General features: G+C 52.4%; 1 protein-coding gene across 1 annotated transcript; it reads left to right on the top strand.

Annotated features, from left to right (window-relative positions):
- Nucleotides 1-236: 236 nt before the first annotated feature.
- MASP1 (MBL associated serine protease 1) lies at nt 237-21,890 on the top strand. The gene is made up of 11 exons (XM_041405831.1): nt 237-550; nt 2,408-2,633; nt 9,304-9,481; nt 9,743-9,874; nt 10,344-10,540; nt 10,834-10,981; nt 11,466-11,584; nt 12,441-12,519; nt 16,760-16,897; nt 17,891-17,965; nt 20,468-21,890. Exons 1-11 carry the CDS (start codon nt 237-239, stop codon nt 21,361-21,363), a joined length of 2,502 nt encoding a protein of 833 aa, XP_041261765.1. The 3' UTR covers nt 21,364-21,890.
- Nucleotides 21,891-23,664: the final 1,774 nt, after the last annotated feature.

The following is a 23,664-nucleotide window of genomic DNA, read 5'->3' as shown; positions in this document are numbered from 1 at the left end:
TTTTTTTGGTGGCTTTGTTTTTTTGTGTTTTTTTTGTTGTTTTTTTTTTTTTTATTCACACATTCTTGCCTTCTGTTTTTGCTGGAGCCTCAGACCCTATTGAGAGGCAAATTTTAGCCATCTGGCAAAGCAGGCTGTGAGGGGGAAGAAAAAAAGAGAGAGAGAAAACACAATGTGCATGGGCACACACACATACACAAAACTCTGGAGATTAGGGAAGACAAAAACTCCGCTGAATGCTGGAGCGCAGGGCAGCCCCGCGGCGGAGAGGAGGGAGAGGCGGGCGGGGAGGAGGGCTCGGGTGCGGGCAGGTCTGCCTGCCTGCCTGGATGTGGGGAACGGCTGCAGGCACGGGAAGGCGTGACCTGCATGGAAAATGCCAGACAGCTCCAGACGCACACACACATAGGCGCACACACGCTCGCAAATCTCCGGACAGAGATAAGGCGGACAGCGGAGCGCTGGGAAAGAGGCAAAGCCTTCCCCCGCAAGCGAGCCATCGATCCTGCGCACCAAACCCGCCGGGAAACGCTGCCGGCAGCACAATGAGGTGAGTACCCCCGCCAGGGCTGGCCCCCGCGCTCCGCGGGGCCGGGCACGGCCGGGCACGGGGTCGTCCTGCTCTGGAAGGCTTCTCGGTGATGAGCGCGGTTCCAGTTCCCCTATCCCCGAGCGAGCACGGCGATGCTTCGTGCCGCAGCCCAGCTTGCACGCCGGCATCCCGGCAAAGCCGAAGGGACATCCCGGCAAAGGCGAAGGGACATCCCGGCAAAGCCGAAGGGACATCCCGGCTCTGCCGTGCCGAGGGGAAGAGCTACGAGCGAGGTGGGACCTGCTGCGCGGGCTTCAGGTTTCTGTGCACACCACGGTCATCTGTCACCTTGACATGAGGTTAAGGCTTTGCTGTCACGAGGAAGAAGTTTGATGCTGTTGTGCCTCCCCTGCTTCGGGGAAAGCAGCGGCGCGCAAGCAAACAGCCTGTTGAAATGGAGGAGGTGATGCCCATTGCACCAGCTCAGCATCCAGCCCCGTGCATGTCCTCTGACCAGAAGAGTAACAGTTTTTCCCTTCACACATTTTTGTGGTTTCAGAACAGCTGTCAGAAAAGGGCATGTTCAACCTCATTCTGCTTGAAAGAAAAATCAATCCAAATTTCTCAGCTCCCATTTACTTTTCTTTGTAAAGAAGAGCTGAGAAAAGTGATGGCAGTACACAAATGAACCCCAGAAATGTACTGTCCTGGCTTTGAAAGAACACAGACAGGTTAAAAATAATCCACTAATGCAGCTTCAATTTCCTCACCAGCATACCTAAATCAAGCCCTGATTTTGAAACCAGGTGTACATGTGAGTAGTTCCAATGTCTGTTGTACACACCTACAAGCCTTTGCCAGGCCTTAGTGCCTATTTTAGAAATTTTAATGTCTAATGGCTCTTATTTCCTGCATGTTTCTTTTCCTTTGTATGCTCCACTATGTGTAAAGAGCCTGAGGTCTGCTCCTCTTTCTGGGTCCTATGCAATAGCACAGGCTTTTGTGTTCACACCTCCAGCACGGGTGGTGTTCTCTCCTTGTGCAGAGGAATACTCAGCTCATGCTCCCTTTCATGTCAAACAAAGCTCGAGGCTGGTGTGAAGACAGCTGGACCACCACAGATTTACCTGTTCTCTCTGCCCTCCTCTGGGATAAATAAGTTGGTAACAAGTTGGGACAAACTCTCCTTCAGACTGAGATTTTTTAAAAGATGGGTTTGATGACAAAACATCTTTATGAATCTCAGCCTCTGTGTGGAGAAGAGAAGAGAAGAGAAGAGAAGAGAAGAGAAGAGAGAAGAGTAACATGCAGGGTTGCAAAGCTGAGGCCTGGTTCCATCTTTGCCCAGCTGCAAAGACGTGTGCTATTTACTGAGAGTTAATGATCCCAATTTGGCAGGATGAGTCTCAGCAGTAATAGTGATAATAATAATAATAATGATACTTAGCAGTTATTGCCATGATGCTTTCACTAAATCGATTTAGAAAGCATCATTATTTTATTAAGCATGCTTATGTTTATTCTTCCATTAAATGAAGATTTGCCCACCAGCATTCCATCAGTTCACGGATGTGTTGCCAATAGCTGCTGCTCCCAGAAGCATGGGAAACACCGAGCTCCTGATGGCACTTCAGGCTGGCTGGGAGCTGTGGAGGTGCCTTTGCATCACTTGCAGCACCTGTGGCACCCACCTTTCAAACGATCTTTCCCCTCATGGGAGCCACATGCAGATCCTACCTGCACCTCCCAGGGGGTGCTTGTGGTGCCATGGTGCTGCACCTCCTCTTGCATGATCCGCCTGGGAAAAGAGATGAGCCTTCCACAGCTATTGTCACTGCCAGAGTTTCATTTCATCCCCTCACATGTGTGTTCCAGGTACCCCCTGGCCTGGCCCTTCTGTGCCTTGCTGCTCTGCGTGGCAGATGCCGTGGAGCTGACAGACATGTTCGGGGAGATCCAGTCTCCCAACTTCCCCGACTCCTATCCCAGTGATTCAGAAATGACGTGGAACATCTCTGTGCCTGATGGATTTAAAATCAAGCTGTACTTCATGCATTTTGACTTGGAGTCATCCTACCTCTGTGAATATGATTATGTGAAGGTGAGCTGTGACATCTCAGGGCAGATGGTGGGATAGACAGCAGACTGCTTGGCCAGGTGGGAAAGGGTAGTGCTGGAAAAGCTGGGAACAAGACAGATTTCCCCATTTTATTGGGCTCAGGAGATGTCAGTCCAGTGGACCACAGGGAGAACACAGGTAAGCTGGCAGCATCCACTGGACCAACAGTGAGTGGGACACCAGAGTCAGAGCTTACCCAGGGACAAACAAATTTCTGAAAGGATTTGGGCACCTAATTTTTACTGCACCAAGTGGGATTTTCACACCTATGGGCTGATAAAACACCTGTGGCTAAACACCAGTTTGTGCCACTCTGATGCCAGCAAGGAGGACTCCTGAGCTGGGGACACTTTGTCAGGCCATGGCTGTGGGTGCCTCCTGCAGCCAGCCTGGATCCTTGGCCACGCCTTGCAGGCTCTTGGGACACCCTGTCCAGCCCCACGGGAAGCAAAAATGAAAGGTCAGACCTGAGCTTGAGGCTGCTATGGAGGTTTCCAGGGAGCTGTCATGGCCAAAACCTGCAAATATTTCAGTCTGCTTATCTGGGTGATAATCCACTTGAAACTGTGGTGGCCACACACTGCAGTGCCCCAGAGCAAGCTTGCCTTTACACCACAGGTTCTCCAAGCAGGGTTCTCCTTCACATCCAGGACAAGGGTGGCTCTCCGTATCTCTGAAAATGTTCAAGTGTGGTGCTTCTGGCAGATCAGCAGTAGCAAGTGGGTGCTGTGGAGGCTGCCTGGCTGAACACACATCATCACCCAGGACAAGCTCCACCCTGCTCCTTCACACAGAGGCAGGTGGAGCTTGCTCCCAGGTCTGGAACCACACAACTTTGCCCTGGTGCTAGTTGTCAGATAATTGAAATTATTGTTTTATTCTTGCCCTAAGAAAACAAAGCAAACATTTGTGTGTTTTTTCCTCTAGGATCTGTTGCTCCTTGCTTTAATTTCCCCTTTGTGCTGGCGCTCACCCTGCTACTAACAGCTCTCATTGAGGTTTGATTAGCTCTTTCTGCTTCTCCTGGATCTTCTCCAAGCGCAAGGGCCCAGGGACATATATAGAGATATATTGTTTTAAAACCTCAGTAAGCTCAAGGAACAGATTTCTTGGAAACTTTCCCCATTCCAAGCCTTACCCCTCCTCCTGCCCTTCACCCCCTGCACTTTTTTCCTTTTTCATAAGGCTCCTGTTATTTGGCCATGGTGCCAAGTTGGCACCACAGCTCTCCCTGCCGCTGGATTTCCATAAGAAGGAGGTATTTTTCACAGGGATTTCAATCTCAGCTGTATAAATTTCCTCGGGGCTGTAACTCAGCTTGTGGAGCCTCCACCACAGAATTACATTTGGAAAGTAGTGAAAATGGATGGATTACAGGAGATCCAGAGGTTACTCTGCTGGGTAAGGGTGCAATCTCGATGCTACTAAACCACTGGCTTAGAAAACATTAAGGAGAGCAATGAATGACTCTGTGGCTGTTTTTCTCCTTGGGTTTGTGTGTCCAGCTCTTCTCCACCAATGCAAGTTGTAAAAACAGCATCAATCAGCCCCCTCTTTGACAGAGGCCACAGTGCATAGCTATAGAATATAACTATAGATCTAGCACATACACGTGCTTCTCTGTAATATTCTGCTGGTGACAGTGAGGAAGCTCAGAAACACAGGCAGAGCTCTGTGTTCCATGATGCTCAATGGATTCCCCATCTGTGAACTTGTACCACTGCTTTCTGAGCTCATGGGTAACTTTAATCTCTGCAGCACCACATGCCAGAGAGTTGGACAGGTTAAATATATCATTATGTGCCTCTGTGTGTGTGAAGAAACACCTTCTTGTTTGTTCAGGGTCTTCATCACCTTGACTGATATAAGAAGGGGGTTTAAAAGGGACTGAGCAGGTGGGGACTCAGTTCAGGACAGGTAAAAAGCCACTGTGCCCTGGGCTTTTCTTCTCTCACTCCCTGGCTGCCCACACACCCAAGCTCTTAAGCAGTGTAGAAGCTCATCCCAAGTGGCACCTCAGGGTGATCTGAGCTGTAAACCCACACAGACCTCTGCCTTCGGGGTGGTCTGCAGAAGGGAACAGTTTCCAGAGCTCTGAAACAATGGCTAATTAAAACAATAGCTGTTTATTTATATATATGCGCATGCACGCGTGCTCGTTTGTATAAAAAATGAATGTGGCTCCTAAAGAAATGCTCACAGCATGGGAGGCTTGTTTGTGCAAATGGGCATGGCAGAGAAGGGGACTTGCACTTGTAAGCAAGTGAGCCGGGAGGAATGGGAGGAACAGCCATCCCCAAAATACCTGGAGAAGCCCCCCATGCAGGTAGAAAACTCCAGTCACATGCTGGAGAGCCAAACTCCGGGCCTTAGCACACTGGATACAGCCTCTCCTCAAGTTTTGGGTGGCTGCTGTCAGCCCCCTGCCAGGTGCATGTGGACAGGGATGGAGCAGCCACCCACCCTGGGCTGCCCTCCTCCTGCTCCTCCCTTTGCTGTGCTGCTCAGCAGGCTCTGCCCAGCTCATCACCATCCACAGGGAACCAATTTGGGAGTTCCTCATTTGCAGAGGGATTCACCATGGTTTGCAAGCCTGCAGTTCTGGCCCAGGGCACCCAAAAAGCCACAACCCTGACCAGAAAATCAGGTTAAATGACTTGAACAGTGTCACTGAGGAGCACAGTGACAGGGACATGGGCAATGAGATCCTGGCTTCTAAGGGACATCATGAGTAAATTCCCAAGCTTATTATAGAGATCTGAGCCTGGGGAGCTGTCAGTGGGGTTTTGCACATTGCTCAGTCAAGCCCTGGAATGAAATCAGCCTCCAAGAGCTTGGCAGGCAGCTCCTTGATAGGAATGAAGATGGGGGACACCCCATCAACGATTGACGAGGCACTGGTGGGGCACATGCAGGACCAGGGAACAGGCTTGGTTTTTCATTCAGGGCAGTGCATGCCCAGCCTGGCGCTGCAAGAAAGGTGCACAGGGCCCCTTTCTCTATTCAAATGAAGGAGAAAAAGCACAAATCAAGGTTTGGCATGAACTGGAGGTTCAGGAGGAGAGCATCCTCTTTTGGTCCTGTCAGCCAGCCCCAGCCAGGGGGTCATTCATTCCCTGGGAGTGCGGGGTCCCAAAAGGAGCACTTTGAACCCCAGGAGGAGCTGGGAGTAGGGAGAGCCCAGGGCTTTGCTGCTTGTCTTTGCTATCCTGATAGCTCTCTGCAGAGGTGTCTGGTGGCACTGGCCATTCCCTTGGGGACAGTGCAGGGGGAGGAGGAAGACCAGGCATGGGAGCACGTCATCAGCTCTTGCAGGAGCGCAGCATCCTGCCTGGGTCTCTTTTCACCCCCAGCCCCTCCAGGGAACAAACCTTGCACAGAAACAGGGCATGTGGGTGCAGCTGCCATGCAGGAGGGGACGGTCTCTGGAGCCAAGCCAAATCCACAGCACAGGAAACCAGCTATCCTCCTTCATCACCCATAGCAGGGCTGCCACCTTTGTTCCCGTGGAAATTCAGGGCAATTTCATGTTTGCAGCATATGAAGGGACCCTAGATATATATTGGGGAGAAGATCTCCAGGAGACTTAGATGGAGGCTTTTGCAGGGGCTGTCCCTGCTTCATTCCCAGCCGTCAGTAGCAGCAGCATTGTGGAAAAAAAGCCCCGTTGCTCTGGGTGTTGCCTTCTTGCCACGCTCTGCGGGGCCGCTCGGCGGGGGCCGCTTCATGCCCTGCCCTGGCTCTGAGCATCTCCTCCCCATGTCATGTTCCCAGTGTCTTCAGCCCAGCACTGCGATTTCTCTGCCTAATGAGCCATTTATATATATTACAAGTGGTATGTTTGGCCTTCATCAGTCCAATTAGTGCATTCCTGGAGGGCTGGAGGGGGGGCTGGTGGCGGCTGTGTTTCCGTATTGCCGACTGCCTGCTCCTCTCCAGCAGCAGACACCAAACTGCCGGGCCAAATTCCCCTCGGTGTTTCTGGCATTTCATTAACCCCCTGGCTGCAGGAGGCACCTTCGGAGCATCAGTGCTCCCAGGCATCCCCAACAGCCCATGCTCTGGGACAGCACTTTTTTCCTGCCAGCCAGGGCATCCCAGTTCCTTCACCCAAGGGGGGAATCACTGTGGGGCAGAGAAGGACCCCACAGCTTGGGACACCCATTAGCCACAGCACCAGCCAAAATGCAAAGGGATAGAGCCACAGCCAGAGAGGGACTCCAGTCTGCCTCCATCCAGAAGGGCAGAAGTCTTAATGAGGGACTGAGGATGCAAGAAAAAACAGGGAAGACAGCAGGAGGCATTGGCAATGGTAAATTTAAGGCACAAGGGTGTCGCTGTATTTTATTTTTCAAAGGAAGATTCTTTCAGCGTATTTTTATAGGGAATTTCTCTGTGGCAATTGATATTTCCCTCAGGGACACATCTTCTCTAGTGAAAACGTCGACATCGTGACCCGAGAGGGAGAAACTCCAAACAAACAACCAGGATTTAATTACCAGCCTGCTCGCTGGATGTAAATGATCTACAAAAAAGTATACAGTCCCCAGCAGAAGCAGCAAATATTAACCAGGGATGATGACCTCTCTGTTTAGTTTACTGCTGAAGGGCTGCCTCTGCTCCCTGTGGCTCAGGGCATGGGACCCGTCTCAGATAAGGGGCTGTGATACCTCCAGTGAGGAGAGCACAGCTCTCCCGGGGCCCATCCTGCTGCTCCAGAGCTGGATCCAGGGATGCTGGGGGCACTGTTGGGGCTGACCCCATGGCTGGAGCATCCTCGAGCAGAGGCACAGGGCACTGGGAAGATTTTTCCAGTGCTTTGGGAATGCTGTGCTGCAGGTCCTGCATTCCCTGGGGCTGAAGGCAAGGAATGGGAGCACACACGGTGGCTCTTGAGTCCTGGCAGAGGTGACAGCCACCAGCCCCACACAGAGCAGCTGGCTGGAAATTCCTCCTTCCCACAGATTTCCTTAAGAAAAAGCATTTTCTGTGGAAGAGGCTGTGTTCCACGTGCTGGCACAGCCAAGTCTGTGCATCAGGGCTGAAATGCCTTTTTGCTTTGCTTCTGGTGATGGCACTCCTGTTTTTCAGTCTGAAACACTATTTCATTTCAAAACAATCTTTCAGATTTAAAAGCAATTCTAAAGCACCACAGTATATTTCAAAGGGATTGAAACCAGATGGAGCCCAAATTACTTGTTTTCTTTTTTTTACCCCAGAATGCTGTTACAAAAAAAAAAAATTCAATTGGGTTTTTGTCCCCAAAGCAGGGTGCGTGGTTTTTTTTTGAAATTCCCAAAATTTATCATCGGGAAGTGTCTCTCTTTTCTGGCCAGCTCCAGCTTGTATGAGAGGATGGAAAATATCTGGAGGCAATGTCAAGGCATGCTGAGTTGCCATTTCCATGTTGGCTTTCCCTGGTGTGAATGAGTTTCCGCCTGTTTGTTCAGCTCTGGGAAATTTCCCTTTCAGCCCCAGACCCTCCCCAGCAGGCACATCCTGGGGGTCTCTCAGTGACAGGGACAGAGTCAGAGAAGGGTCTCTTTTTGCTGAGGCCAAGCAAGCCAGGGACAGCATTCCAGCACCTCCAGGACCCCATGGGCAGATGACTGTTTTCCCCAGGCATGTGCTGGGGGGCTGCGGACTTCATCACAGCCTCAATAGCGGTGGCTTGGCTCGAGGAGTGGCAGCCAAGCCCGTGGTGTTCATCACATTCCTCTGCCGAGGCTTATTCATATTCAAATCCCTGGGGGAAAGCAGGCAGGGTGCTGGGAACTGCCTGGGAGAGGTCGTGGTTGAGACAGGGCTTGGGGATGCGATGTGTAGGAGAAGGAGGTGGATCAATGCTGGAGAAAACAGCAAGGAAAAAGGAAAGGAGAGGGTTTTCAGGGAAAACTGAAGGGCTTTCTGCAGGGATTACAGTGCTTTAAGGCACAGATATGGCTGTGTTTTAAAGGGAGGCACATAGAGGCTACTGAATGTGCCGATATGACAACAGGGCACCCTGGCTCATCATTCCCCTTCCTCAGCCCTCTGGGTGCATGGTCACAGTCCCAGCAGTGCCTGGAACCACAGCTCTGGAGCCAGACAGAGAGCCTGGGTGGGAGGGACAGAGCCAAGCTTGTCCAAGGCAGCCTAAGGGACAGGAATTACAGCTGCTGCTTTGAGCTGATGCAAAACCGATAGGCAGGGACTCCTCTAGGCCCCTCACACAGATGCTTGCTGTCTGGATCAGTGTTTGAGCCATGGGAAGAGGTGAGGGGAAGCATCTCAGCTACCACCAACTCTGAGTGAGAATGACACAGCCCAGGGCTGATTTTCACATCCCTTCTGCACTGCCGCCCCATGATCTCATCCCACGTCCCAAATGGGCTCCCACCCTGCATCCTCCCCTTACACCCCCCGGCTCCTCCCCACACCCTGGATGCCACCTGCTCTTGGCATGTGCCTCAGAGGCCCCTCCAGGCAGAGCAGGCAGAGCTGAGTCCCTGTGCCCCATAGGGACACTGCTGAGTGCTGGCAGGGGACAGCCTGGGTGAGCACAGGCAGAGGTGTGAGCTCCTGGATAGAGAGGGTGATTCCAATCCCAGCCTGACTGCCCCAGGGAACACACAGCAGGTTCTCCAGGCTCACCCCTTCTTTCTGCTAACAGATTGAAACTGAAGACCAGGAGCTGGCAACCTTCTGTGGCAGGGAGACAACGGACACAGAGCAGGCTCCAGGACAGCAAGTGATCCTGTCCCCAGGGCCCTACATGGGGCTCACCTTCAGGTCTGACTTCTCCAACGAGGAACGCTTCACTGGCTTTGATGCCCATTACACCGCTGTGGGTAAGCAGCATTTGAGCCTGCAGGGCCAGCTTGCTAGGCTAGGGAACCAGCTCTGCAGGGACCACATCTCAGGTCAGCCTTGGGTTCCCTGGCAAGAGCAGAACTCGTGTGCAGCCCTTGGGCCATGTGGGATTCACTGTGTGCTCGTGTGACCCACCACATGGGATAATGGATTTCTCAGTGTTGTGACAAATGTCCCCACGAAGAGTGACGTGTGGAGAGCTTCAGGGTGACCTCCCTTCCTTGTTAACTCCATTCTAGATGTGGATGAGTGCCAGGAGAAGAGTGATGAGGAGCTGGCTTGTGACCACTACTGCCACAACTACATTGGCGGGTACTACTGCTCCTGCAGGTTTGGCTACATCCTGCACTCCGACAACAGGACCTGCAAAGGTACCACAGGCACAGCCCAGACACAGGGATGGGCACACAGAGGGTCCCTGGGTAGACATCATACAGGCACAGACAAAACAGCCCTTTTTTTGCTGCCAGGAGGGATGAGGTGCTTCTTCCCCTACAAAGCAGTAGTCTGGGACTCCTTCTCCAGGAGCTGTGCTCCTCAGATAAGCTCTACAGATCTCCTCCAGTCAGAAGAATGAAAAGCTTTAGTCCCTACTCTGAAATTGCATCATGTAGATCAGCTGGGACTAGCTCTCAGCCCAGGGCTTCTCTGCCATGGGCACATTTGGAAGTTGGCTATGTGAGATTCTCCTTGCATGGACACATATTTGGGATCCATGTACCCATATTTGGAACCCATGGATCCACCCAACAGACCCCATACCACTGGGAGGATTCCTGAGTATGGTCAGGGCTGGGACATGACTCTCAGGGCCCTGATGGAGCCATGACTGTGTTTCAGTGGAGTGCAGTGACAACCTCTACACCCAGAGGAGCGGGGTGATCACCAGCGCCGACTTCCCCAGCCCCTACCCCAAGAGCTCAGACTGCCTGTACCGGATCGAGCTGGAGGAGGGCTTCTTCATCACCCTGAATTTTGAGGACAGCTTTGATGTGGAAGACCACCCTGAGGTGACCTGTCCATATGACCACATCAAGGTGAGCTGGGCTCTGCACTCTCCTCTCGTACCGCCTTTTGTGTCCCCAGTGCTCTGGTGATGGTATCAGAATCGCCCCAGTCTAAAGAGGGAGGATAGAATCAGCAGGAGCTTTGTGCTCTGTTCACCCTGTGTCTCTTACCACATCTGCTTGTGACCCTTCCAGCCAGCAGTGACCCTCTTTCTGTTCACACCCCCCCAGCACATGGTGCTTAAGCCCCACTCCAGCCCCATCCATTGGGCTCAGGGATCAAAGTGCCCCCTCAAATCACCCACTCATCTTTGCCTCGGCAGATCAAAGCAGGCCAAAAGGAGTTTGGACCTTTCTGTGGAGAAAAGTCCCCAGGACGCATTGAAACCCAAACCAACAGCGTGCAGATCCGCTTCCACAGTGACAACTCCGGAGAGAACAGGGGCTGGAAGTTGTCATACACAGCAATTGGTAACTCCTGCTGCTTTACTGTTTGCTGGGCTTGGGAATGGGAAGGACTTGATAAAGGTGGACAGCATGAATTTGGTAGTCCATGATCCTCTCTCCAGAAAGGATCTGTTCCAAAAATCACAATAGGAGAGGCATAAAACAGCATGAAGCCCTCCCTCCTAAGGATTCTTTCTTTCCCTACAACAACTGGGCTCTGAAACAAGACCATATTGCAGAGCAGAGCAATTTTGGGCAGGATAATTGCACAAGCTACTGTTATTAGCTCCCAGGTTTGTAATGCTCAAAGACAGAGAATTACAGACTGAAGGAAATATGTGGAGCCTCCATGCCTTCTAAAAGAGCCTGGCTGTGCCATGCCAGTGGAGACTAAGGGTAAAAGGGCAGAGATGCTCAAATTCTGCTGCATGGGCTGGGTGGAAGAGCTGGGAGTTTACACCTGCTCCATTTATTCCTCTGTTTAGCCTCATTTGCTTTCTATTCAAAGGAAACCCGTGCCCACTGGTGCAACCACCAATCAATGGGAAAATTGAGCCTTCTCAAGCCAAGTACACCTTCAAAGACCAGGTTGTCATCAGCTGCAACACTGGATACAAAGTGCTGAAGGTATGGGCTGACAACATGGAGCTGGGAGTGTGGGTAGGAAGAAGAGGATACTTCCTCTCAAAGCCATTGCATCTCTGGGAGAGTGAATGCAATCACACATAATCCTCATCTCCTTCCCAGGGGCAAGGAAACCACCTGCTCTGAGAGCCAACACCTTTCCTTTCCAAAGATGCAGAGGGAAAGAGGAGATAGCACTTCCCTGAGCCACCTTCTCAGCATCCCTCCTGAACCAGCAACCTCATAGAATGTCAGGCCTGGCACCCCTGCCAGAGAAAAAGTCATCAAAAACTCGGAGGCTGCTGCCAGGGCTCAGCCTGCCCCCCACCTCAGTGGGCACCGTCTCAGCAGCCCTGCAGAGGCCAGCCTCCACTGACTGGGAGGTCCTTGGGGACTTGGGGACAGCTTTAGTGAGTCAAGGGGGGCAGGACTTTGGCAGGCTCTCTCTGGGAAACAGCTGAGAACCACAGAGGGCATGGCTGACTCATGGGGTGGCTGTCTTCCTTCCAAGCCAGTAGCCCACTTTGACTTCCAGCACGGACTTGGGTATTTCTCTGATCTCCTCCCAGTCCCATCCTTCATGCAGAGCTGCCTCCTTACTCATCTCGTCATTTACAACAGGAATAAGTGACTCCAGTTCTTTGGCTTTCAGTGTGCCACAGAGTTGCTGGCAGCAAGAAAACTCCTCAAGTTTTTCATTACGATTTTATTGCAATTTTTAGCTAAAAAGGTCCTCTTCCAGGGGACACTAGCTATAACCTGACTAAATCACGAAGAAATCCCCTTTTTATTGAGAGATTTATTTCTTTGCCTTGAACACTGATAGGTTGTTTTTTTTTTGTTGGTACCTTCTGCACAGGATAATGTGGAAAGTGACTCCTTCCAGATCGAGTGTCTGAAGGATGGCACATGGAGTAACAAGATCCCTATCTGCAAAAGTAAGGACACCCTTCCCTACCCTGCCAATGTCCTTTTCCTGCTAAAATCATTTCATGCTAATGGGAGCTGCCCTGCCAGAGTGGAGTTCCTTACTCAGAGACACAAACCCAGCCAGAGAGGCTACGTAACCCTGCAAAGCTCTTCTGGCTTGTTCTTGGATAACATAACGGGGCTCAGGCCAAATGCCACAAGAAGGAGATCGGTGCTTTCATTTAGATTACTCATATAACTTGGTTTGTGAGCCACTTTGCTGTCTCCCTGTCAAGGAAAGAGCAAGCCCAGCTCTTGAGAACTGGCTCAGGTAAGCCTGGGTCAATGTGAGATAATCTAGTTCCTGGTCCAAGTTTCCTTCCAAATGGAGGCTATTAAAATGCAGGGCATTAGAGAGGTCCCAGGTACTAAACTGAGCACTGGTCAGGTAAGTGAGAGGGGAGAGAAAAATGTCCAAATATTTACAAACCTTAAAATGGGAGAAAAGGAGAGAAGAAAAGAAATGCCATTTGAAAGGACAGGTGATAATTTGAATCATCTCTTGTTTCATCTAACCCAGCTCTTCTCTCAGCTCAGGTGTGAGATATGTAGCTGATCACACCTTTTCCTTTTCCCCCAAACTTCTCAGAGCTCAGGGAGGCTCTCACTGCTGCTCAGGGGTGTAAGGCTGGCCCAGAGAGGAGAAAAGCAGCAAACATGGTGAGAGATTGTCCCAGGTCCTTCCAGGAGAGGCAGGAGGGGATGCTTTCTAGGGGGCTTGGGATCCAGGTTCTTCTCATTTGGGCAGACTCTTTTAATAGTTGTGCATCTTGGAAGAAAGAGTATTTCTGGAGTTCTAATTCATGTTTTCTCAGGCCAAATGGAAATTGGGAGGCTCTCAGACTTGCTAAATAGATTAATAACTGAAAGGGCTCCTTCAAAGCTGTGGGGTCAGTGATGCCTCTGCCCTACTGAGGATCTCCCCACTCCTCCATTCTCACTACCACAAATTCCCATTGATTTTATCCAGCTTGAACAATGATTGGAGAAAATTTTGCATTGTCTAAAACTTAGAACAAAATCTAGGTAAATATTGTTAACACCAAAAATTATTAATTTTTTGAGAAAATTGAAATTATTACCTGCATTGTTCCAGCTGGTCTAGAACTAAACCCTTCTTGTATAATATGACTCACTACACCAAATTTTTAAGACCTCTTTGAAAGCCAAGAAGCCCCTAAATGGGCAAAGACTCCCACCTCCCTGGGACGTCTGTGCGAGGCAGGGCACAAACAATGCAGAAAATAGAAAACTTCTCAGCAAAGTGGATAAAATCCAGCTCCATAGCCTGGAGATGCTAAACAGAAACCTGTGACAGCTTCTCCCAGCCACTGCCCCCAGGCTGCCCTGGCTGAGCAGAGTGAGGGGGTCCCCAGCAGGGCCGTGGCTCCGCTGGCATCCACGGCACCCTGGCACAGCTCACTGGGAGCTCATTAACGATTTCTGGTGTTTTGGGGGCTGGGTTTCCTGCATGTCTCTCTCTGCTCATCTACTAATTGGGCTTTCTCTCTCTGCTTTCCTCCTTCCCCTCTGCTTTCGGTGCAGCTGCAGATAGAGCCGACAACCAGACAGAGGGAAGAGCCGGCTCGGAGCAAGTGGCCGCGTGAGGCTGGCGCCGGCCGTGCCCCCCGACGGGCAGCCTGCCTCGATGCCCCTCTGATCTGTCCAGTACCCAGGGCAGGTTCCCTTTCCACTGGCCTGGCTGCCAAATCCATCTCTGTGGCTTGTCTAACCGGCATGGCACTCTTAACCCCCACGCCTGGTGCTTTCTTAACTGCGTCTCGAGAAGGGTGAAGGAAATGGGTGTCGAGCCCCCCTTTCCCACTGACACACTGCCCCAGGGGAAGGGGGCCCCCCTGGCCCCAGCACCGCTGCCTGGGCACCATGTGCTGCTGCTGCTGCTGGCTTCCAGCATTTCTGCATCCCTCCCTCTCCACTCGGACTCTGGGCTGCCCTGGCTCCCTTCCAAGGCAGCCATGCAAGGACGGTGGCACGGCCCCCGCTTGGTGGGTTGGTGGGCTGGATTCAGTCTCCCACTGTCCTTTCTCACTGGCCCAGCGTTGCAAATAAGAAACACTCCTTCCCCTCCTCCCTCCAAGAGTCCTGGTGCCTTTCAGACCCTCTGGACAAGGAGGCCTGGAGAATGGGTTGGCATCCCCAGCCCTTTCCTGCAGGCACCGAGCCCTGGCGCCAAGACAGGGGGATGGATGTTCTCCACTTCCCCTTTGCTCCCCACAGCTGGCCTGGAAGAGGTGAGGACAGACTGGCCTCAGGCTGGCTGCAGCTGAAGGAAGTCAGAGCCTGGTATCTGGCCCCATTCACATCCTCAGGAACCATGGGCACGCACGCTGTGCTCCCTGGGGCGTTGGAGGCTCCACTAGGAGAATGCTGGGATGTGGACCAGAGGCTGGGAGAGGAGGAGGAGGAGGAGGTGTGTGTTGGGGACATCAGTCCACTTCTGATCCTACAAAGACAGAGATGCTAAATGGCCCCTTTCCTGAGGCAAAACTCTAGAAAAGCTCACAGAAGGAATGCCCTCCCCTCACCCTTTCAGCACAACCTGGGACACTGGTGCAGCAACACCTCTCTGCAAGAGCCCATTCTCCAGGGATCAGGCCTGCCCAGGTCTGAGGGGCACACAGGGATGAGATGGGCTGTGCAGGCCAGTGAATCCTGCCCTGCAGCCACGAACAATCCCGGAGCAGAGATGGTCAGGAAGTCCCCTGACATTCATTTCCTCTTTCCTGCAAGGAAACAGGTATCTAGAGTCTCCACCCAGACTGCCTGCACCTACACACTCATCCCATCACTTGCTGTCTCTACAGACAGTGAAGGGGACCCTGGTGAATGGTGAGCTGCAGTATTTTGCCATAAATCAGGCTTTTTTCACCCAAGGAATTAGACAATTCTGACCAGTGGTACATATCCCTGGTTCCAGCTATTATGTCTATTGAATTGCCTCTTTGTTAGCCTGGATCAGTCAGGACTGCTGTCCAGCTTCCCCTGACATCCTGGAGCACATGGGAACCAACAGACCTCACATCATCCCTGATCCACAGGACCTGCTTACTGCAAAGTCACTGTTTCCCTACTCAACCCCTCATCCTAAGCATAGCAGAACCCAGCTGCACAGCCTTGCATTTCCTGGCAGGATCAGACCCTGGTTCCTGCCTTTCACTGGGGCAGGTCACCCAGGATGGGGTAGGGGAAGGCTGCACAGCATCACCTGAATGTGCTGTGAACTTCCCATGTGCTAGGGAGACTCAGCTCCAAGGAGGTGACTCCTGGATTTGGCAGATGAACCCTTCCACAGCCTGGGGTCCTCCCTGGAGTGTTTGGCAGAAACCTAATAGGGGGACAAGCCATGGGGAGAGGCTGTGCAGAGCACTCAGGGATCATGGGGGGAAAGGGAACCATGGATAGGCCATGGGGAAGGGCAATGCCACCCCAAAATTCTCCCTCCATCCCACCCTGAGGACTGGTAAAGCAGAGCCAACCCTGCTGATGTCTTGGGGGATGGAGCAGGTTTGGTCTCACCCACATATACTGGCCTCACCCCTGCCTGCAGAGCAGCCGAGGCACACTCAATGTCCTTCATCTCCTGCTGTCATAGGACAGCCAGGACCAAGGCTGATCTGTAAATGCTCATCAGCACTGTTTGGTGAGCAAGACCAGAGCAGGAAGCACAGGGCTGTGCTCTCAGCCATGCCTTGTGCACAGAGGAGCACCCCTGATGCACAGCTGGTAAATCACTGCCTGCCTCTCCCTGCACACTTCTACAATGCTAAGACACACTCTGGGACCATCTCACAACAGATCTCACCTGCCAGGACAGGCTTCTTCCCCTCCCACTGGTGCAGCAGAGAGATCTTAATCCCTCATGGAGGGGCTCCCAGGCCTGAGGTCTGCACCAGTGTGAGTGCTGGTCACACAGCCTGGGGTGGGACACGCTGCTGGTGTTCCATGGTGCCACTCATGTGCTCTGGCTGTGCAGGGTGGCCGTGGCAGGGTTTACAGAGCCAGGCTGCCCTGCCACAGCAGAGCCTCCTAACGTGCCATAGAGAAAAGGGACACAGCATCATCCGGCCCCTGGTCTGCCCCACGAGACCACCATCCCATGCCAGAGCCCAGCACCACGTGCCTGCTGGCTGGCTGAACACCCCAATATGCAGCACAGGGTTCAACCCCCCCTTCTGTGTTGGCTTTCAGTTGCTGACTGCAAAGCGCCGCCGGAGCTGGAGCACGGCTTTGTCACCTTCTCCACCAGGAACAACCTGACTACCTACCAAGCAGCCATCCAGTACCACTGCCAGCACCCCTACTACCACATGGCCCCCAACAGCACCGGTGAGCAGTGGGGCCAGGCCACGTCCCCACGGCACAGCGAGGGTGGGCACATGGGATGCACGTGGGGGAGCTTGGGATGGCAGCTCCAGGGTGTCCTGCAAACGGCAGGCTGTGGGTGTAGCCTACACATACCAAACCCTGTGTCTGCCCTGCCTGGACTGTCAGACTGGACAAATCCTGCTCCACAACGAGGTAGGATGGAATTGGCCCTGCCAGCTGCTTTGCCTGAGTGTTTCACAGCCTCTCCAGAGCAGTGTGGGTGTTTGTTTTGCATTCTGCCTTCTTAGCCTGCCATCTGCTCCCTGCAGACTACAAAATTGTCTGTGTCTCTTTGAAAGGAGCTGCTGCTGGAGAGAGCACCAGGTCCAGCAGCCTCTGGAAGGGCTATGCAAGGCTTCTCATCCCAAATGTTCAGCACAGACAAAGCTGAACAGACAGTGGTGGGATCATACCAGACTGAGTTTTTTCTGCCATCTCCCTTGATCCACAACCACAGAAAAACTATAAGTTGGTTTATCAAGCACCACAGTTCTCTGTACCCTCCAGACCCAGTTCTGGACAGTAGAAAGGGTGCATACACAGCCCAGCTTTTCTCCCTTCTCCTCCCTCAGCAAGCAAAGCCAAAAGAATTCCTCACATTCTTGTCTTCCTGCTTTTATCTCCCTGCATATGGTCCCAGCATCACATATGAATTAGAAGAATGGGCATTGGCAGCATTTTTACATGGAGGCAGCTGCCAGCAGAGGCTGAGGCTATAGCACAGCCCTCCAGACAGCTCCAGGCAATGAAACCAAGGATGGAGACATGTCCCTGCATGGGGGCAGGGCTACCATGGCCCCCCAGGAATGGAGCAAGGAGGGCATTAAAAGGAAGATCACTTGCTGCTTGAAAAAGGGTTCAAAGGGCCCTGACAGCTGGATGAGGTCTCCTCAGTGGAAAGGACAATCCCTCGTGCCAGGACCAGAGCCCAGCTAACGCTTTGCTCTCTTGCAGCCACCTACACGTGTGATGCCTTGGGGCAGTGGAGGAGTGAGGAGCTGGGGACCAAGCTGCCATCCTGCAGACCAGGTACTGTGCTGGGCTGGCTTCACCACAGCCAGGGGCGCAGAGCAGGGACACGCAGGGAGGGGATGCTGCCGTGCAGGAGCCCTGCTCCTGGTGACAGTGCCAGCTATACATACCCAAATGCCACAATGCATGGCCAGGGGGGTGGTGGGGACAGAGGCTTCCTGCTACCCCAGCAGGCCCAGATGGTCAGGGTGCAGTGGTGGCACTGGGGTCACAGCCATCCCAGCTGTCAGGGCTCCCCAAGCTCCCCACTCCAGTGCAGAAGGAAAGCAGCAGCCCACTGGCTGTGTTCAGCTGCCAGCATCCCTGGAGATGGTTTTAGCCAAGAGCAGAGCATTACCTCGCTGTCAGCTCCTGTTGGCAGTGTGTACACATCCAGTAGCAATTATCACCTCTTCAAGACTTCCAGAAAAAAACAAACTGCTTTACAGGGAAGGAAAAGTCCCAAGTCTTTGAGCAGTGGCAGAAATGTTTGCAGCCAGCAAGTTTCCAGGCCAGGCACCTGCTCAGGATTAAACAAAAGTCTCTGGGAGCTTCTGGCCATAGCCAAGCATGGGGCCAGGCTGGCTGGCGCATCAGGGGCCTGGAGGCAGCTTGGGGGTGGATTATAGTGGGATGTGCAAGGATGGCTCTCCAGAGAGGTGCAGGCATCCGGCTGCCATGCAGCAGCTGCAGCTGCAACCACTCCGGGGTTCGGACACTGGCCCAACCCCGTGGAGGGTATCTGCTCTCCAGCCATGCTGAGACACTGCAAGGCTAGAGGAAGGACTCCTAAGATTCCCTGCATCCCACAAAACTCCAAAACTCAAAAAAACATAAAACTCCAGGGCTGTGGCTGCTCTTGTTGTGGCAGCTGCTCTCTGCATCTCTGCTTGATGTTTCAGCCTGAACTAATTTGAGCTGGGAGCATACGGGGACAGCTTTGGGGCCATAGCTGCTTTCATGGGCCATTTCCAGGCCTTGTGATTAGTGACAGGAGTCAGAGAGACTTCAGGAAAATGGAAAATCCCAGAGAGAGGGTGACGCTCTCCTGAGATCGGCATCTGCCGGCAGCAGCTGGCCAGCTGCTCTTCAGATCTTCCCGTGTCTCACGCACCTCCCCATCAACAGGAACCTCTCTTCCAGGAACCTCTGCTCCATGCCTGCCTCTACCATTAGTGGGAGCATTTGCAGCCTGGTCAGCATTTTTGAGGTGTAATTTAATAGAATAAATATTTGGCTGGATGCACTTCCTCTAAAAGCATGTCCCTGGGACAGTCATCGGCTTCGGTGCAGCAGAGCAGCTGGGCTGGGACACAGGAATTTTTTTCCTGAGCATGTTTTTTATTCCTTTCAGCGCTGGGAATGACAGGGGTGTGGAGCACATGCAGAGACACATTCACCATGTTCCCGCCCTGCTGGAGTTACATTTTTCCTAGAGACAGACCCCAGCCTCAGCAAATCCACAGTAGCCGCTTCCAGTGCTCCTGCCCTAGTTCCAAGACTGATTCTTGCCCTGACCCCACCACCCTGAGGGGTCAGATCCTCTGTTTGTGAGGCTTTGCACCCTCCCCTCACAGCACAGGTGGCATTGAGGCAGAGTCCCAGCATTTCCATGGAGGATCTAGGGGTTTTTTGCAGACTGAGAGGTATGAGACCAGCACCTGAGTTTCTGTGATTCGGGACTCTTTCAGATGTAGGACAAGACCAAATAGGCTCCCACAACCTCCCAGTGACATGAGCATTCCCAAGCCACCTGAGAGTCCTGTTCCACAGTGCTGCCACAGGCAGGAATCAGCCCCACCACCAACAGCCATATCCCAAGGCTTAAATTCTCTAGGGACAGGATTGTCCCTCTCCACCCTGTGCAACCTCTCAGCCACCTTCAGCATCCTGGTTCTCTCATCTTCCTAACACTGTGCCTAGATAAAGCTTCTGGAAGCAAAGCAGGCACTATGTCAGGGCTCTTCAGGCTTTAATTCTGGGTCTGTTGAAGAGCTGAGCAGAGAGCTTCTGGTTTGGCTGCCAGAATTGTGGCTGATGAGACGCAGGAGTAAAGCCCATGGTGCTAGGCAACATCCCATGGCTAAGCCTTCTCCAGCCACAGCAGCTCCAGGAGGGCAAATGCCATGGCTGTGAGAACACAGACCTCGTGACAGGTCTCAGAGTGAGGGGTGAGACTGGGTTGATGTCAAGCTCCAGTCCTCCCACCATCATTCCCCTGGGTCTCTTGGCACACTGAGCAGGAGCCAGGCAAGTGCCTGAAAGGTCTGGGAAGGGCTGAGTGAGCTCACAGGTCACAGTGAGGCTGTAAGATTACTCATTTGGCCTTTCTGCTTCTGAAGTGGCGCGGATCTAGCTAAATCTCTCCAGAAACTGAAAATGGAAAAAAAAAAAAAAAAAAAACACCAACAAACCCCGGAAGAAAATGTTTGGTTTGAAGATAACCAGCCACATGGCCCTTTTCATTTGTTCCCTAGATAAATAAGGTGGAAGTAACCGTCCTGTCCCTTCTGTCCCCAGTGTGTGGCCGGCCAGCTCGTCCTCTGCCTGGCATCATCAAGCGCATCATCGGCGGGCGGAACGCGGAGCCCGGCTTCTTCCCCTGGCAGGCCCTGATTGTGGTGGAGGACATGTCCCGGGTGCCCAACGACAAATGGTTCGGCAGCGGGGCCCTGCTCTCAGAGTCCTGGGTGCTGACGGCCGCCCACGTGCTCCGGTCCCAGCGGCGGGACAAGACCGTCATCCCCGTCTCCAAGGAGCACGTCACCGTCTATCTGGCCCTTCACGATGTGAGGAACAAGATGGAAGCTGTCAACAGGACAGTGGAGAGGATCATCCTCCATGAGGAGTTTGACATCCAGAACTACAACCACGACATCGCGCTGGTCAAGCTGAAGGAGAAGGTGACCATGGGGAAGTACGTCATGCCTGTCTGCCTGCCCCAGTTTGAGCACGAGCTGGAGGGGCCTCACCCCAACACGCTGGGGCTGGTTGCCGGCTGGGGGATCTCCAACCCCAACATCACGGTGGACGAGATCATCAGCTCAGGCATGAGGACCCTGTCTGACATCCTGCAGTACGTCAAACTGCCCGTGGTGCTGCACGCCGAGTGCAAGACCAGCTACGAGTCGCGCTCAGGCAACTACAGCGTGACCGAGAACATGTTCTGCGCCGGCTACTACGAGGGGGGGAAGGACACTTGTCTGGGAGACAGCGGGGGAGCCTTCGTCATCCAGGACCCAGGAACGCGCAGGTGGGTGGCCCAAGGGCTGGTCTCATGGGGTGGCCCGGAGGAGTGCGGCAGCAAGCAGGTGTACGGCGTGTACACCAAGGTCTCAAACTACGTGGACTGGGTGGAGCAGAAAACAGGCTCCTCAGAGAGATGGACATTTCTGGACCCAGAGCTGGAGAGATGAGTGACTAAGCAGCCTGCTGCCACCGCGGCTCCCTTTCTTCTTGTTGTTATTGTTTAATGTGCTCCAGACTCGGGTCTTTCGCAAGCAATAGCCACGATGCTCCACGCATGCCAAGCCCCTGCCAGGTCATTTGTTTCGCTTGGTCCCGCATCCCTTCGCTTGCATTCTTAGGAAATGCTTGCTAGGGCGCTGGAAGGAGGGGGCGAAGGACAAGATCTCAGCTGGTGTCCTCTGCATGTGCTGCCCATCTGCAAACCTCACCCACACTCCAGGGAACTTCCCTCCAAGCCAGGAAAAAGGCACAGCAATTGAGGCAGCGTTTCCCTGACACCAAATCTTTGTGCTGTGTACAGGGAATTGTCCCCACCCCCAGGACTTTCTGGCCAGATCTCTCTGTCAGAAGATGCAACTACAGAACTTCAGAGCCTATGGACAGTGCAGGTAACCCATGTGGGCAGGGCTGCACCTCAGGTTCCGCATGCTGGTGAAGCCCTTTTCTGTGCAAGGAGTAGTGAGAGAGTCCTGGGAGTTTGCCATTATTTTTATATGCAAATAAACATCCTTTCCTGGTAGCATCTCAGGTGATGTCCACCTGGCCGCAAAGATGTGAGGATACATCCACATTTAGCCCTAAATTTCAGCCATGGCTGCCAAGACAGCACCAGCCCAAATGGGATACCTGTATCCCACCATGTGGGATGAGTGACCCACAGAGAAAATGAGGACACAGAGCAGGGTTTATACTCAACATCACCCTGACCTCCAGCCACAAAAATTTCTCCAGTCTTCTATCACTTGAAGCCCTCTCCAGTCCCACCCCGAGATTAGTTCTGTGGTTTCCAGCCACAGCAGACCTCACAAGGAAAGTGTTTTCCATTACAAGACAGCTTCACATCAGCTGTATCTAAGCAATACTTATTTTCAGCAGAATCATTTAATATAAAACACCCTTTCTTGGCTTTCATCTCTTTCTCAGGAGTCTGGTTAGTCCTGCATGACAGTTTATTCATTCTTGCAAGAACCTAGTCCCTTTTCACTGCTTTTGAGGCCACTTATTTAGCTGATTTACAGGTTATCAGTGGTGTTCAGTGTTTGTTCATGGCACTTGTGGCCTATTGCAGGTGTCCAAGTCCTTCTAGACTGACTCAAACCCACCTAACACACCAGAAGTATTCATATCTCCTCAGCTTCCCTCCATGGCCCATGCAGACAAGTTCCAACAAGGAACAAGGTCAGGTGAGCTGTCCTTCCTTCAGCAGGACCTTCTTCATTTGCCAGCATAGCTGTAAGCAACATGCAAAAACTGCCTGCTGTGCTCTCTGCGTGCCTGTAGCCTCCTTCAGGCCTCTCTTTCTCCTCCTCCTGCTGCTTTGGTTTTTCCATGAAAGGAAGAAGCCAACAGTGGATGAGACACTCTGACATTTTGCTATCATCCAAAAAGCCATTTGTAGAACTTAGAGAGGAGCAGAAGGCCTAAGGAAGGTTGAACTTGAAGACACACTATGAACTGTACTCTTGGCTATGTCATGTAACTGCAAGGTATTTTTTAATATATGTATTTCTTTTTTTATATATATTACATTCTGTAAAATACCTGATGTCAGGTAAAGATGGTTCTCTTAGTCTTCCTCCTGAGAACAAAATAAAACTTTTGTATGTACTGAGCTTGTGCCCTGAGGCTTTTATTGCAAGAGGAACATGGTTAAAGCTGGTTGCTGATGTCTGCCATGCACGCCTGCACTCCCAGGAGAATCTTCACACCATCCCTCACTCTGACGGCTGCTCAGCCTTGGCCTGTGCAGCTTCTTGGGCTGAGACAGACCCTGAGCAGCCCCTGAATACAAATCACAAAAAAGGGCGACAGAGGAGATCCTGCCTTCAATTATTTATAGCCTTAGCACATCACTGAAGATGGGAGTAGTGGCAGGAGCAGAGGGCAGCAACCTGTTTGCTGAGAATAGCAATTAAGTCTGAGTTCAACTGACATGAGGGGAAAAAATATGAGGTATGTGACTTTTGCTTTAAAAAGCGTGAAAAATCAGCCTATTCCCACTAGTTGTTGGACTGAGAGAGCATGTCCTCACAGCAGAGGACCTGCAGTGAGCTCAGATGTGAGCTGAGGCAGGGACAAAACTCTGCCGGACATCTCTGCATCAGAGACTGTGAGAATCTCCACTCTGGAGAGAGCTTAAAATAATGGGGGCTGTTTTGTCCCATGTGCCTGCATCCAGGGCTGGGAGCTGGGTTATTGATCCCTATTTTCCTATGGCACAGAACAGAAAAACAGCACCAGGCTCCTCT

This window comes from Onychostruthus taczanowskii, unplaced genomic scaffold (assembly GCF_017590055.1).
Source record: "Onychostruthus taczanowskii isolate IOZ18803 unplaced genomic scaffold, ASM1759005v1 scaffold24, whole genome shotgun sequence".
In the NCBI taxonomy this organism is placed as follows: domain Eukaryota; kingdom Metazoa; phylum Chordata; class Aves; order Passeriformes; family Passeridae; genus Onychostruthus; species Onychostruthus taczanowskii.
This window is presented reverse-complemented; position numbering and strand designations above follow the sequence as displayed.